The 16,908-nt window shown below is 39.8% G+C and overlaps 1 protein-coding gene across 1 annotated transcript in view; it reads left to right on the forward strand.

Moving 5' to 3' along the window:
• The window catches only part of LINGO3 (leucine rich repeat and Ig domain containing 3), a 185,641-nt gene extending 169,134 nt beyond the window's left edge, over positions 1–16,507 (forward strand). The window contains exon 2 of the mRNA XM_082269442.1: positions 13,548–16,507. Coding sequence (XP_082125568.1) covers positions 13,580–15,397 — 1,818 coding nt within the window. The 5' untranslated portion in view covers positions 13,548–13,579 and the 3' untranslated portion in view covers positions 15,398–16,507. The remainder of the gene's footprint in view (positions 1–13,547) is intronic.
• The last annotated feature ends 401 nt before the right edge of the window (positions 16,508–16,908 follow it).

Below are 16,908 nucleotides of genomic sequence, written 5' to 3' on the forward strand. Positions count from 1 at the left end.
TCCTCATGGCCAGTGGCTTCAGGGATACCCCGGAGCCGCAGGTTGTTCCGGCGGCTCCGGTTCTCCATGTCCTCCATCCAAAGTTGATGGTCAGTGAGGACTTCACTATGGGAGGTCTGAGTCTGTTCAAGTAGCGCAACTCGTTCTTGCAGGGCACTCACTGCCGATTCACCCCCGACAGGCGGCTTTCAAGCTGCGCTACCTCCATGCCAAGCTTGTGGAAGTCCTAACGATGTTGCTCGGTTACCTGAGCCACGATGGCCTCGAGGTCGGCTTTGGTGGGGAGCGCTCAGAGGAGAGCCCAGATGTCCTGATCAGCCCCACAGTTGATTGCAGGAGAGGGCTGAGCGAAGGAGAGAGGGCTTGCGGTAGCCATAGTGTGCGGAGCTGGCTGGGAGAGGGAACTCCGGTCAGGCGAAGAGAGGCCCACAGTCCCTAGTTCAGCACGTGGGCTCAGGGGCAGGACCCTCGGCGCGGAACTTGAGGAGTCAGGAAAGAAGCTTCGTATGGGGGTCACAGAAGATACCTTGGAGGTAGATTTTGTCTTCTGTTTCTTGTAGACGCTCATGACAGCGAAGGTAGGAGGTAAAATAGCCGATTAGGGAGGCAAGGGAGCAGGAGCACCAGCGGCATGCGACCTCACGCCGCCATGTCCAAGCCACGCCCCCCAATATGACTAAAACTAAAACAATTCAGATGACTAAAATACGACTAAAACTAAAATGGCATTTTCGTCAAAAGACTAACTAAAACAAAATTGAAATTTGCTACCAAAATTAACACTGGTAGGAATGTAGAATTGTCTGGTAAAAACATATATTGAAGTGAGTGGATTTAACAGTACAAAATGTGGTTATATGTTTTGGTAATGTGCACAGTTGTAACACATAAAATAAGCTCTGCTACTGTCTGAAAATTATTACTTTGCATCAGGGGCATACCCAGCATATCTAACACAGGGATTATTTTTTTACTGCCACCCCCCCCCCCTCCCACCTCAAAATTATTTCCAATACCAATCATTAAAGGAGAAGTACAACCAAAAGCTTGTTTGGCTGTACTTCTATGGATCACAGGAGTGCAGTTTGTTCTGCACTTCTGTGACTCATTTTCTTCAGACATCAAGCTGAAGCCGGCTGTCGGCTGATGTCACAGAGCAGGACCAGATTGCGACAATGGAGTCGGGATCCGCACACATGCCTGGACTGGCATCCAGCTCAGACTCTTAACAAGCCTCTGAGAATCTGAGCTGGCCGCTCCCGCCCCCCTCCACAGCCCAGCGCTCCAGTGAGCACAGGAGGGAGGGCAGAGCAGAGAGCTGTGACTGACAGCCACCAGCTGTCTGCTCAGGGAGCTGTGAGAACGGAGCAATCGGCAAAGTTTGATCACTCAGTTCTCAGTGTTAGAGGCGCCGGGGACAGATGCCGCATCCGACCAATGCTGTATCCACCTAGGTAAGTATGAAACTGAAAAAAATACATACATTTATTTTAAATGGAATAATAACAAAAGTTTCTAATTATAAATGTGTTCACAGTTTTTACCTAATATTTTCACATTTTTCTAATTAGATTGAAATGTAAAAAAATGTGTAAGACACGGGTAATTGTTGTGTGAATCTAATGTAAAACCATTTACAAATAGACCCCTTCAGTATAATATAAGCAGAAAAAGTAAAGATTTTATTTACCTGGATGCTGTATAAATAATCATAAAAATCCAAAAGTGCACATAGTGTACCATGGTGAAAGATAATGATTGTGGCTGTCCTACAAATGCTAAATTCACCTTGTAAAACAATGCATTCATTTTAAAATAGAAATGAAAGGCAAAACAATTTGGTGCATATATAAAAATAAAAAAAAAAACATTATAAATACCTTTTTTCCTCTTTTTTAAATAGGTATTCACATTCCCTATGTTCTCAGCTGCATAAGAGCTGGGAGAGGAGAAGCAGCAGTACACTGAGCTTGCCAGTGAATAGCTGTGCAGCAGGGACATGTCAGGACAAGTCTGATAATTGGAGTAGAGCACACTGAGTTCCCAGCATAGCTAGAGAACTGATCATGGTGTGCTCTCCTGCTTAGTGTGGTCAGTTTAAAATAGGAAAGCCAGGGGACTGGCAATGACAGGGACTGATAAGGGAGCTTATTAATACCTAGATGTGGTGGCTGTATTCATTTTTTTTTTTTATTTCTTTTATTTTGACCTGATGCCCCAGCCAGTAAAACTCTTCCTGTCTTAGGGTGTCTCCACTCCACTGGAGGAGCAATGGAGACACCTATGGACAGCTACATTGTCAGTCAGGGGAGTGTTAGATTAGCAGATATAGATGGACTTGATTAAGAAATAAAGTTGGACTCTAGCTAAGACTCTTTTTAGACAGTTAGAGCAACATTCTTTTTTCCTTTTGTGATCAAGGTTTTTACACAAATGAATTAAAGTTGACCATTATAAGCACCTGTCAGTGGCAAATGGTTTGTCTCAAACCTCTAACTACCACTTTTCCTGGACAATTGGGTCTGTTAAAGTAAGGAAAAATATATCAGACTTACTGGCAGGATCAGCAGGTTAAAATGAAGGAAAAAAGGAAAGGGATGCAGCCACCACATCTAGGAAAATACATTTTTTTTTTTTTCGCTTAGTAATGCCTATAACAATACTTAAACTGATAAAAAAAAAAAAAAAAAAAAACAGTGACAATATAATTTATGGCCAAAAATGCATCAGCTGGCTGTACACAAAGCAGATCCAGGCATGCCACCGCTGTGTATACAGTATTACATCCTCTGCTGAAATCCCTGCATTGGTTTGTGGCTTTCTTCTCATATTTTGCCTGTCATAACATGTAGAGCTTACTTTAACACAATTTTTACTTCACTGCTGTTTTAATTTTACCTTTTATTCATTTACAGTTTAGCCTTACAATGGAGATCACTGCCCACTGTATATTGATGCTAAAATTGAGCATATATTTTAATAAAGCAGTATTAAACCCAAAAGCCAACATTTATTATATTGTAACTTGCCAGTTCTCAGATGTGATGGCTGAATTAATTTTATTTTTTTTATTTAGGCTTTCTTTCCTCTATTTTCATCTGGTGATCTAGCTTGTAAGTCTGTTGTTTTTCAAAAGCACACACTCTCCAGTAGAATGTATCAGTTTACATGGATGAAACAAACCACTTAACACTGGCAGGGGTTCTTACAAGGATCAGCTTTTATTTATTCATGTAAAACCTTTATGCCAAAATGAAAAACTGTTTGCTGTAACTGATTATAAAGTGTGAGTTTGACTTTAATTTTTTTTAGTGTATTTAAATCTGCTAATATAGTTAACACCTCCCTCCCCCAGACTGATAATGCTGCTGTCCAAAGATGCCCCCTGTTCTCATGCATCCAGAGTGGAGGTTCTCTCATCCAGTAGGTGTGTTATTGGCAGAGATGTATAGTAACTAAGTAGAACTACTTCACTACTGTACTTAAGTACCGAAAGGCGGTATCTGTACTTTCCTGGAGTATAATTTTTTTCTCCTACTTCTACTTTTACTTCACTACATTTTTTTCAATGATTTCAATACTTCTACTTTTTTTTTTTTTGTGCTTCATAGTTACTCTTTACAATTATAAAAATTACCACTGCCAGAACAGTAGATGGCAGGTTTCATGAAGCTCAAAACATGTGTATTATCAGCGCATACGAAAATAAAAGCTACTGTATGTATAAATAAAAGCTGCATTTGAAATAATAAAAAACAATATGATGTTCAAACTTTTGACTTCTTTCTTTAATAACTACATAACACAGTACTTGTACTTTTACTTTCAGTACTTGAGTAGCATTTTTTTTCAAAACTACTGGTACTTTTACTTTCAGTACTTGAGTAGCAAAGTTTTTTAAAAAACTACTTGCAATACTTAAGTACAAAAAATGTTGAATACTTTAGTACTTCTACTCAAGTCACTTTTTGATCGAGCACTTCCACTTCTACTCAAGTCACTTTTTGATCGAGCACTTGTACTTTTACTCAAGTATGGGTTTCGAGTCCTTTATACAACTCTGGTTATTGGCCAAATCACCAGGTGAAAACAGAGGGGGGGGGGCAAAAGAAAATAAAACAATTGCAGCCACCACATATAATGATTGGTAAGTTGCAATTTAAAAAAAAAACAATTACAAAACCCAAACCAGACCCTTATCCAAACATGCAGGCTGGCAGGCCAGGAAAAAGGGGGGGGGGACAAGTGACCCCCCCCCCCTCTTGAAACATACCAGGCCCTCAACATGGGTGGATGCTCAACCCTGGGCTGTGGTTGTGGGGGTCTGTGGGCAGAGGGCTTATTAGAATCTGGAAGCTCCTTTTAACAAGGGGGCCACCAGATCCCGGCCCCCTGCCCTATGTGAATGAGTATGGGGTACATTGTACCCCTACCCATTCACCAAAAAAAAGTGCCAAAAATAAAGAAAAACAGTAGAAGGGATTTTGACGATTTCTTTATTAAATAAAATAACAATGTTCCCCAGTGTAAATCTGACGCCAGACCTGAAAAAAATAAAAAAAAATGCTCTGCCGTCACTGAAGGCTGACCACCTAATGCAGGCTCCGCCGTTTGACAGTTCTCATATAGGTAAGGGACGGAGCCAACTGGTGACCATGCCCCTTGTGACTTCACCGAAGTCGGTGATGTCACGAGGGGGCAGGGTCAACAGGTGATATTGCACGGGTGGCTCACCCCTTACCTAGACAAGAACTGTCAAATGGTGGAGTTTGCAGTAGGCAGTCAGCCTTCATTGACGGCGGAACATTTTTTTTTTTTTGGGTCCGGCAGCGGCAGTGTGCGATGAATCTTCATCTACACCCAACCCCCCCCATGTTGAGGGTAGATGGCCTAGTATGGTTGGGGGGGCTTTTGTCTGGGGGGGACGCTTGCTCATCCCTCCTTTTCTGGCCTGCCAGGCTGTGTGCTCGGATAAGGGTCTGGTATGGATTTTGGGGGAGACCCCACGTTGTTTTTTTTTACATTTTGGCGTGGGGGGTTCCCCTAAAATCCATACCAGACCCGGAGGTATAGACTGGGGGAACCTTACACCGTTTTATACTTTTTTATTTTAAATAGCCCGGTGCCAGCAATTGCAAGTCAATTTAAATGTGATTTGACTTATTTTTTTTCTTTATAAATGTCAGTTGTGCTGCTGCAGGTTCTATACATGGCAAAGATGTGCCACTTAACAGGCAAACTAAGTGGACCCCCAGGCACTATATTTAAAGTGTTTTTCATTTTTATTATTTCACTTTAAGCATCATTAAAATCACTGCTTCTTTAAAAACGATCATTTTAGAAAAAAAAAAATGCATTGATAAATGTCCCCCAGGGCAGTACCTAGACCCCCATACCTTTTTTATGGCCATGCTTGCATATAAGCCTTCAAATATGGGGAATTTTGATTTCTCTGCCCTTCTCTAGTATTCTATTAGAAGGTGTGTTTGCAAACCATAGAGTACTTGCTAAACCAAAAATGCATCATGAAGGAATATAGGCGCAGATCTCACAACATGTTTTAAGGCTAACAGCAAATGCTAAGGATAAACAAATCTGTTTAATACTGTGTTTTACTAAATAATCCCACTGTAACTTCTTACCCTTTTTAAGTGAAATACTTAGAATGTTACTTTTTATTAATTAATCTATTTAAGTCATTATTAAATAAATTCATAGTATTATTTATTTATTTTAATTTAATAATTTATTTATTAAATAAATGATTTAAAAAAAATATCATCATAAAATAAATAAATAACTTATTTATGAAAATAATTGTAACTTATTAAATTAATTAACAAATTATTCTTAGTAAAATTTTACTATTTATTATTTGACTGTGGTAGCCAATAAGTGCCAGAAATGTTTGCTAAAGCTTTAGCTCAGAGCTCAATATTTCAGTCTCAAGTTTCCACAAATAATTGAATGAACCATAAAAGTTCCTGCCTTGCCTTCCCTGCGTCTCAATGCCTATTCTGTTAGTGGGATCATTACCAAGATATAGTTAGAGAGTAAGTTTGTTAAAATTACATATGGATACAGTTAATCTGAATTACCTAACTATGGGATGCTTACTACTTTATGACACTTCAAAGGCAATTTTTTTACTTTTGGAATTTCGTCTCAAACCTATTTTTTCATTCTATACACAGCTGTGTGTAAATTCACCTTGGAATGAGCTTTTTAAGCTTTTTAAAGTCCCTAAATATAATTTCTGGATATGTATGTTTTAGTTAGATAGCTGTACAAAGTGAGTATTATACTGCCATCTGTATATTTGGCTAGACATCATGGAGGAGATTTACTTAAACGGGAGCACTCAGAATCTGGTGCAGCTGTGCATGGCAGCCAATCAGCTTTTAAGTTCAACTTGTTCAATTAAACTTTGGCAATAAAACCTAGAAGCTGATTGGTTTCTATGCAGAATTGCACCAGATTTTGTACTCTCCAGCTTTAGTAAATAACCCCCCCATCTGTCATCTTCCAACTGCATTTATGAATGTATCTAATAACTTTTCACATATAGGGGTCAATTTACTAATAGATAAATACTGCATGAATTTTTAAGATAAAACATTCTAGCACGCTTTCATTCACAGAACAATCTCCTTCTGGTGAATTGTTATAATTAATTTTCAGTCCTGAGCTCAGAGCAGAACATTTCCACACTGATAAATTGTATACTTTTATTTACTGGCCAGTGCAGAGTTCCCCTCATTGTTATTTTGTTCTTTGCTAAAATATCAATTGCCTGCTGGCAGGTGATAGATAACGAATGTGTGTGTGTTATTTAGTGAATTGACTTTAATGATTTACCTTCTTTTTTTTCTGGGTGTTTATCCCACATTTTTAACAAATGTGTGGTATTTACCTCACATTTAAAATTTTACTTTGATGAATTGACTTTTTTAATATCTCATGTGATAGTTCCCAAAAATGGGTCACGTGACCTTCATATCACATGCAGTACCCTTTAGTGAATTGACCCCATGGCTCCCTATCTGTTGCATTGTCTGACAGCTTGTATTATATATATATATATATATATATATATATATATATATATATATATATGTATATATATATATATATATATATATATATATATATATATACAGTGCCTTGCGAAAGTATTCGGCCCTCTTGAACTTTGCAACCTTTTGCCACATTTCAGGCTTCAAACATAAAGATATAAAACTGTAATTTTTTGTGAAGAATCAACAACAAGTGGGACACAATCATGAAGTGGAACGAAATTTATTGGATATTTCAAACTTTGTTAACAAATAAAAAACTGAAAAATTGGGCGTGCAAAATTATTCAGCCCCTTTACTTTCAGTGCAGCAAACTCTCTCCAAAAGTTCAGTGAGGATCTCTGAATGATCCAATGTTGACCTAAATGACTAATGATGATAAATAGAATCCACCTGTGTGTAATCAAGTCTCCGTATAAATGCACCTGCACTGTGATAGTCTCAGAGGTCCGTTTAAAGCGCAGAGAGCATCATGAAGAACAAGGAACACACCAGGCAGGTCCGAGATACTGTTGTGGAGAAGTTTAAAGCCGGATTTGGATACAAAAAGATTTTCCAAGCTTTAAACATCCCAAGGAGCACTGTGCAAGCGATAATATTGAAATGGAAGGAGTTACATAGTTACATAGTTACATAGTTAGTGAGGCTGAAAAAAGACACAAGTCCATCCAGTTCAACCTATGTGTGTGTGTTTGCTTTTAACCGTACATTGTATACCCCTGTATGTTGTGGTCTTTAAGGTGTCCATCCAATAGTTTTTTGAAACTATCAATGCTCCCCGCTGATACGACTGCTTGCGGAAGAGAATTCCACATCCTTACCGCTCTTACAGTGAAGAACCCTTTACGCACTTTAAGGTTAAACCGCCTTTCCTCTAGTTTTAGTGAGTGGCCACGTGTCTTATTGTATTCCCTTACTCTAAATAGTTTGTTCCTTATGCTCGGGTCGCCAGTACAGTATTTGTACATTGATATCATATCCCCCCTCAAGCGTCTCTTCTCCAGAGAGAATAGGTTCAGTGCTTGTAGTCTTTCCTCATAGCCGATGTCCTCCATTCCCCTAATTATTTTTGTTGCCCTTCTCTGGACTTTCTCCAGTTCCAGCACATCCTTCCTGAGGACCGGTGCCCAGAACTGGACAGCATACTCCAGATGTGGCCGGACCAGAGTCTTGTAGAGTGGAAGAATAATCTCTTTATTTCTGGAGTGAATCCCCTTTTTTATACAACCCAGTATTCTGTTGGCTTTGCTTGCAGCGGCTTGGCATTGCATGCCACTTCCAAGCCTGTTGTCTACCAGTACCCCCAGGTCCCTTTCCATCCTAGACTCACCCAGAGGTTCCCCCCCTAGTGAGTAGCTTGCTTTCTGGTTTCTGGCCCCCAAGTGCATTACTTTACATTTTTCTACATTAAATCTCATCTGCCATGTAGTTGCCCACCCCGTTATTTTGTTCAGGTCTGCTTGCAAGATTTCCACATCCTGCATAGAAGATATTGGCATGCCTAATTTAGTATCATCTGCAAATACTGAGATTGTACTAGATATCCCCTCCTCTAGATCATTTATGAATAAATTAAACAGGATTGGTCCCAGGACAGAACCCTGGGGGACCCCACTTTCCACACCCGCCCAATCCGAGTACTCCCCATTAATCACCACCCTCTGTACTCTCCCCTGGAGCCAGTTCTCTATCCAGGTACTCACCTTATGGTCCATACCTATCTTCCTTAGTTTGTACAGTAAGCGTTTGTGGGGAACGGTGTCAAAGGCCTTTGCAAAGTCCAGATACACCACATCCACAGGCTTACCTTTATCTAAGTGGCAGCTCACTTCATCGTAGAAGGTTAATAGATTGGTTTGGCATGAACGATTTTTCATGAATCCATGCTGATTACTACTTATAATACCGTTTTCATTACTAAAGTCTTGTATGTGGTCCCTTATCATCCCCTCCAAAATTTTGCAGACTACAGATGTTAGGCTGACCGGCCTATAGTTACCCGGGATATATCTCGGCCCCTTCTTAAATATTGGTACCACGTTGGCTTTTTTCCAATCAGCTGGCACCATACCTGTCTGTAAACTATCCTTAAAGATCAAGAATAATGGTCTGGCAATCACCTGACTGAGCTCATTTAGAACCCTTGGGTGCAAGCCATCCGGTCCCGGGGATTTATTTATGTTAAGTTTCTCTAGTTTAGCTCTAAGTCTATCCTCTGTTAGCCATGGCGGCACTTCCTGAGGTGTATTATTTAGTTCGGCCTTACAAGCGGGGTTCATGTAGCCCCCCGATTCCTTTGTGAAGACTGAAGAAAAGAAATTATTTAACACTTCCGCCTTTTCTCTGTCCTCAGTGGCCATTTTTCCTTTATCATCTTTTATGGGGCCAATGTGTTCTGGCCTTGCTTTCTTCCTGTTTATATACTTAAAGAATTTCTTGGGGTTCTTTTTACTCTCCTCCGCTATATGTCTCTCGTGTTCTATTTTAGCCGCCCTGATTTCATCTTTACATTTCTTATTGCACTCTTTGTAATGCTTAAATGCTGCCAATGACCCCTCAGTCTTGTATTTTTTGAAGGCCTTTTCTTTAGCTCTAATATACATTTTTATGTTGGAGTTTAGCCACCCAGGGTTTAGTTTTGCTCTTTTAAATTTATTTCCCTGTGGAATGCACTGGCCCACCCCCTTGTTAAGTATGCTCTTGAAGCACTCCCATTTTTCCTCCGTGTTCTTTGTTCTCAGGGTTCTATCCCATTTGATATTTTCTAGCAGTGAGCGCAGTTTAGGGAAATTGGCTCTTTTGAAATTCAGTGTCCTTATATTACCCTTGTGTTTCCTATTACTGTAATTAATACTGAAACCAATTGACCTATGGTCACTGTTCCCTAAGTTGTCCCGTATTTCTATATCCGTGAGCAGGTCTGTATTGTTGGTAATCAGTAGGTCAAGTACCGCATTGTTTCTTGTCGGTGCATTCACCATCTGACCCATGAAATTGTCCTGCAAAACATTTAGGAACTGCCGAGCCTTGGCTGAATGCGCGGTTCCTTCTGCCCAGTCTATATCTGGATAATTAAAGTCCCCCATTATAATGACATTTCCCATCCTTGCTGCCAATCCTATCTGTAACATGAGGTCTGCCTCACCCTCCTCCCTCTGGTTTGGGGGCCTATAGCATACGCCCAATATTACCTTCCCCACCGTGCCTTTCCTTTGAAGCTCTACCCATAGGGATTCTGCCTCGTCCATAGCTCCATTATTAATATCATCCCTCATATTTACCTGTATACTGTTCTTAATATACAAACATACCCCTCCCCCTTTTTTACCCTCTCTATCTCTGCGATAAAGGGAATACCCCTGAATGGTCGCCATCCAGTCATGAGAGCTGTCAAACCAAGTCTCAGTTATCCCCACAAAATCTAAGTCCTCCTCAAACATCAGCAGCTCCAGCTCTCCCATCTTGTTGGCCAGGCTTCTGGCATTGGTATATAAGCCTCGTAATTTTGATGTTTTTAGGCTGCTCTCTTGATTTTTCCCCGTACCCACCCTGGGTATAGGGGCTCCGAACACCCTACCGCTAATGCCCCCATTTCTGCCCTCTGAAACTTGCTTTCCACTGGCTAATTCTACATCTGTACCCTCCCCCCCATTCCCTAGGAGTATCAGACCTCTGCAAATCTACAAAGACCTGGTCGTCCCTCTAAAATTTCAGCTCATACAAGGAGAAGACTGATCAGAGATGCAGCCAAGAGGCCCATGATCACTCTGGATGAACTGCATAGATCTACAGCTGAGGTGGGAGACTCTGTCCATAGGACAACAATCAGTCGTATACTGCACAAATCTGGCCTTTATGGAAGAGTGGCAAGAAGAAAGCCATTTCTTAAAGATATCCATAAAAAGTGTCGCTTAAAGTTTGCCACAAGCCACCTGGGAGACACACCAAACATGTGGAAGAAGGTGCTCTGGTCAGATGAAACCAAAATCGAACTTTTTGGCAACAATGCAAAACGTTATGTTTTGCATAAAAGCAACACAGCTCATCACCCTAAACACACCATCCCCACTGTCAAACATGGTGGTGGCAGCATCATGGTTTGGGCCTGCTTTTCTTTAGCAGGGACAGGGAAGATGGTTACAATTGATGGGAAGATGGATGGAGCCAAATACAGGACCATTCTGGAAGAAAACCTGATGGAGTCTGCAAAAGACCTGAGACTGGGACGGAGATTTGTCTTCCAACAAGACAATGATCCAAAACATAAAGCAAAATCTACAATGGAATGGTTCACAAATAAAAATATCCAGGTGTTAGAATGGCCAAGTCAAAGTCCAGACCTGAATCCAATCGAGAATCTGTGGAAAGAACTGAAAACTGCTGTTCACAAACGCTCTCCATCCAACCTCACTGAGCTCGAGCTGTTTTGCAAGGAGGAATGGGCAAAAATTTCAGTCTCTCGATGTGCGAAACTGATAGAGACATACCCCAAGTTACTTACAGCTGTAATTGCAGCAAAAGGTGGCGCTACAAAGTATTAACTTAAGGGGGCTGAATAATTTTGCACGCCCAATTTTTCAGTTTTTTTTTTGTTAAAAAAGTTTGAAATATCCAATAAATTTTGTTCCACTTCAAGATTGTGTCCCACTTGTTGTTGATTCTTCACAAAAAATTACAGTTTTATATCTTTTTGTTTGAAGCCTGAAATGTGGCAAAAGGTCGAAAAGTTCAAGGGGGCCGAATACTTTCGCAAAGAACTGTATATATATTTATCCTGTACTCACAGACATTTTTTAAGAGTGTGGAACTTCAATGTCAATTTAACAAACACAACATAGGTATGTTAACGGGATGAAACAATAGGGTACAATAGGGTACAGGGCTTTTCAAAAAATATTTTTGAATCAATCTTCCTTAGAATATTCTAAGGAATATGCCCCTTTACTTACCATGCTCAGATACAAGCAAAGGCTTCTATAACTCCTTTTCCCACAAGCCCCTGAACTTCTGGACACACTCAGTTTCCCAACATCAGATGCTCAGAGATCACACCTGATGGGGTAGAGGTGGCTGGGTATGTGATCTGCGGCCTGGTGTTTAGTCCTTCACTGTTAGGCCAGGCCATACTTGGAGCTAATTTCTTTCCTGCAACCCAAAGAAATGCAACTGATTCCCCCATCAACACAGACAGTGTTGATGCTGGCATTCCTCCTGCCGGGCCATTGTCTTCTCCCGGCAGCTAGAACACTGTGATTATTGCTAGGGGCTATAGAAGCTGCTAGCAATGATCACAGGTAAAAGCCGGCATGCTGGTTGTACCCAAGTTGATCCATCGATCAACTTGGTACATTCAGCCTGCCCACACACCGAGAATCCGAGATTAGAACCCTGTATGGCCTACCTTAGTCATGGAGTGCAGACAGCCTGGCTGGAGTCCAAAAGCATGCAGCTCCCATGGATTACCTAGCCTATAGAGAGCAAAACACATGGCATGGAAAGGTATGGAATGCTCAGGACATAGGGAGAGGGCACCACATCCAATGAATCATAGACCAAAGACTGAAAATACCAAGAAACAGACTTTTAAGGTGCCCCAAGGAATACAGATGTTCAAAAGATTCTAAAATAAGGGGGGATATACACCCCACAGTTTATTAGTACAAAGATTTAAAATTAAAGACAAAACAACATTGACCAAGAAAATTGCCATACGATTCTATGTGACTGAAGCCGCATCTGAAATCACACTAGTGTGAATGGAACCTTTGACAGAAGGTCAATTGTTTTGACAGCAGCAGCATTTTTTAACAGCTGGGAATTGCCAGCAAGTGCTTTTCCATATGATATTTTAAATGAATGCCCTTTCTCATTTCTCAAACCAGAAGTAAGCCAAGAACTATAGGTACAGTATTTCTTTTGTACTCTTGTAAACCTTTTGCCCACAGGAGTAAACTGAGTAATGTGTTTATATAGGCTTGTATGAAACACTCCAATTTACAGTATGTTCTGTCTATCTTTTGTTGATAAAATGTCCTCCTATTTTATTTATAGAAATGTGCCCTGAGAAGGGGAAACTGGCTTCTTTAAATTAAATATCTGTTTTTCTAATATATGCAGTACTAATTTAATAAATTAGATTAAACAACATTGTGTTTGATTACTGTAACCCAGAACATTGTAATATGCTGTGCATTTTTTTTAAATCAACAAACCCAACACAGAATCATCTCTAGTTGGGCCTTTAAAACTGTTCAATAGTAAGTATTGCTTTTTCAGTACCTTGTTATGTGAGAACAAATAACTAGTGAAATGCAAGAGTCTCCCCTTGTAGACCAATCATTTCTCTTTCTTGTTGTTCGGATACATTATCCATTTATATTGATTCATATCTGGGATATTTTGTTGCAGTTTATAAATATAATATAATAATGTTATTTTAATGTTCTAATTTCATTTTGTTTCTGATCTTAGGTGTCTGCAAAAATGTTAGCACTTCTCATTGTATGATGCCTAGTAAGATGGCATCATGTTGGCCCTCCATCCTAGTATTCCACCTTCTCCTACTGTGTTCAGAAGAAAATGCATTGGGTTGTCCAGCCCGTTGTGAATGCACACCACAAATCCGATCAGTTATCTGTCACCGTAAGCGCCTCTCAGCAATTCCTGATGGCATTCCCTCTGAAACAAAGCTTTTGGACCTTAGTAAGAACCGTATTCGTTGCCTGAATCCTGGTGAATTTTCATCCTTTCCCCAACTGGAAGATGTGGACCTTAGTGAAAATATTATATCAGTTATTGAGCCCGGGGCATTTGCCAACCTCTTCTACCTACAAACCTTGAAACTGAAGGGTAATCAGCTGAAACTTATTTCAGCTGGGGTATTTAACAAACTTAGCAATCTGACTTTGTTGGATATTAGTGAAAATAAAATTGTCATTTTGTTGGACTTCATGTTCCAGGATCTGCGAAATTTGAAAAGTCTTGAAGTTGGAGACAATGAACTGTTGTATATTTCACAGAAAACCTTTTCTGGACTGGTAGGACTAGAACAGCTGACAATTGAAAAATGCAACTTAACTTCTATATCTGCCGACTCACTGTCTTATCTGCAAGGTCTTGAGGTCCTTAAACTTCGCCACTTGGGCATCAGCAATTTAGAAGAACAAAACTTTCAGAAACTTTCCAGCCTCAAGCAACTAGAAATTGATTGCTGGCCTTTTCTAGAGGATGTTTGCACAACAGCTTTTCAAGGACTTAATCTTACCTCTCTTTCAATCACTTATACCAATCTTACATCAGTACCAGCAGCTGCTCTAAAAAGTCTTACTTACCTGGAATACCTAAATCTTTCTTACAATCCTATTAGGATCATCCAGCGGGGTTCCTTCCGTGACTTAATCAGGCTCAGAGAGCTTCACATAGTAGGAGCTTCTCTCACTATGGTAGAATCCCAAGCCTTTTATGGCCTGAGACAGATCCGACTACTGAATGTCTCCAATAATCTCCTATCAACTTTGGAGGAAAACACTTTTCTATCAGTGAATACTCTAGAAACACTGAGAGTGGATGCCAATCCACTTGCTTGTGACTGCCGACTACTGTGGATCTTGCAGCGAAGAAAAACCCTAAATTTTGATGGTCACCAACCTGTCTGTGCTTCTCCTGTTGAGATTCAAGGCAATGCTTTGTGCGATTTTCCAGATTCAATACTTTTTGAATATTTCACATGCCAAAAACCCAAAATAAGGGACCGAAAACTGCAACACATTACAGCCCATGAAGGGCAGGCAGTATCGTTCCACTGTAAGGCAGATGGAGAACCTGTTCCGCTCATTGTCTGGGTCTCACCACAGAGAAGAATGATTACAAGCAGGAGTGTAGGAAGATCTACTGTCCTGCCAGAAGGTACCTTGGAGATAAGATATGCTCAAGTGCAAGATAGTGGGACATATATTTGTATTGCAACTAATGCTGGAGGAAATGATACTTACTTTGCAACTTTGACTGTAAAAGGTGACAACTCTCCATTTTCCAACAGAACACTGTATTTATCAGAATATAATGATACCTCTCACAATGACACCCATGTATTTTTGAAATTTACTCTGGACCTGAAAACAATTTTAGTGTCAACAGCCATGGGATGCATTACCTTCTTGGGGGTTGTACTTTTTTGCTTCCTTCTTCTCTTTGTATGGAGCAGAGGAAGAGGACAACACAAAAACAACTTCTCGGTGGAGTATTCATTCCGTAAAGTTGATGGGCCTGCCTCTGCTGCTGGTCAAGGTGGAGCTAGAAAGTTCAATATGAAAATGATATAAAAGTTGAAGACTTAAAGTAATTTACTTTAGGATACTGTGAATTTTGCTAATTAAAGGTAGTGAACTGAAAGGTGTGCCTCATCTATGAGATTACATTACCTGCCTGTAATTACGTGCTTATGGCATCTTCCATTCCTACTAAATACAAGGGCTATTGAATGGCTCTTGCCAAGTGGGTTGTCTTGACCAGCCAATCACATCTGTTTTGTGTGTAAGTGAACAGAGCTGGTTTAAACTAAAAGCCCAGCATTCCAGGAGCTGAGTGCCTCACCCACACTACACAGAAAATGTGACAGTTTAGTGATAGAAATTGCTGTTTTCCAAGTGTGGGAGACTTAATCTTCATGTGACATTCATATGTGGAATCCAAGAGTTTTGGCAACATGATACAAGAAAGCAGGGTCTGTAAAACAGCCTTAACTGAAACAAAATGAGGTTTATGGATAATGGCTCCATCCCAGACAAATGACTTAATAATTTAAAAAACCAGGACCCAGCACATCTTTGGAAATATTCGAAAACACATCTTGAGCCTAACTCACCTGGAAAACTAACAGTCTGCTAGGGAAAACTCTCAGGATATATAATGGGACCATCACAGACCAATGTTAAGGCCATATTATAAAAAATATCAGCAAGAAGAATTGGATGTAGAACCCAATACAAGCAATACATCAAACACATTTAAGCACAGTTTGTAAAATACTTTAAAACAGAACCATGAATCAAATATAGTTAAAACATTGAAACATCATTAAAACACAAGTCAGAGAAAAGTGTAACACTATTCAAGAACCATATAAAACACGCAACTCACACCCTATCCTGGTGTCGAATAGATATAAAATTTTGCAGGCTTACCACTAAGCCAGCTAAAACAATAATGCTGGACTGCTAAAAATCAATTTATGACTGGGGTCAAGTATTAGGACAGAAGAAGATTTAGTATTTAGGATTCATGTGGTAAAGCATTCTTGTTTTGAACAACACCATCAAAAATGTTATTAAGTATTGTGCATGTTGAGTAGATTTTAAGAATCATAAATAGAGTTGGGAAACTAAAAAATGTAATAAACTTAAAGCTGTATTTTCACTAACCTAATTAATTGTATTTAAAAAAAAATGATAATACAGTGTTTAGTAAGAGAGAAAAAAACTGATGCACAGTTTTACATTTTTTAAACCTTTAGCCTTGAAGGTTGTGAAGACGCAATGCCTGGCTGTTGCAAACAGCTTGGCGTATTAAAAAACATTGCTAAATCTACATTTTCACTTATTAAAATATTTTAAAAAATACATTATATGCATCACAAATACTAAACCTAATACATCATCTTTGTGACAGACATCAGCAGCTAAAATCTGGATAGTAAACATATTATTTGATCTACAGGAGTCTGTTATCCAAGTTCACAAAGTATCTTTCCGATATCTGTTTGGGGTTAATACATGTAATGCTAGTATTTGGTGACAGGATTTGGGACGAACTGTAACACTGCCAGGGTTGACTG

Source organism: Pelophylax lessonae, assembly GCF_965119305.1.
Source record: "Pelophylax lessonae genome assembly, chromosome: 1".
Taxonomy (NCBI): Eukaryota; Metazoa; Chordata; class Amphibia; order Anura; family Ranidae; genus Pelophylax; species Pelophylax lessonae.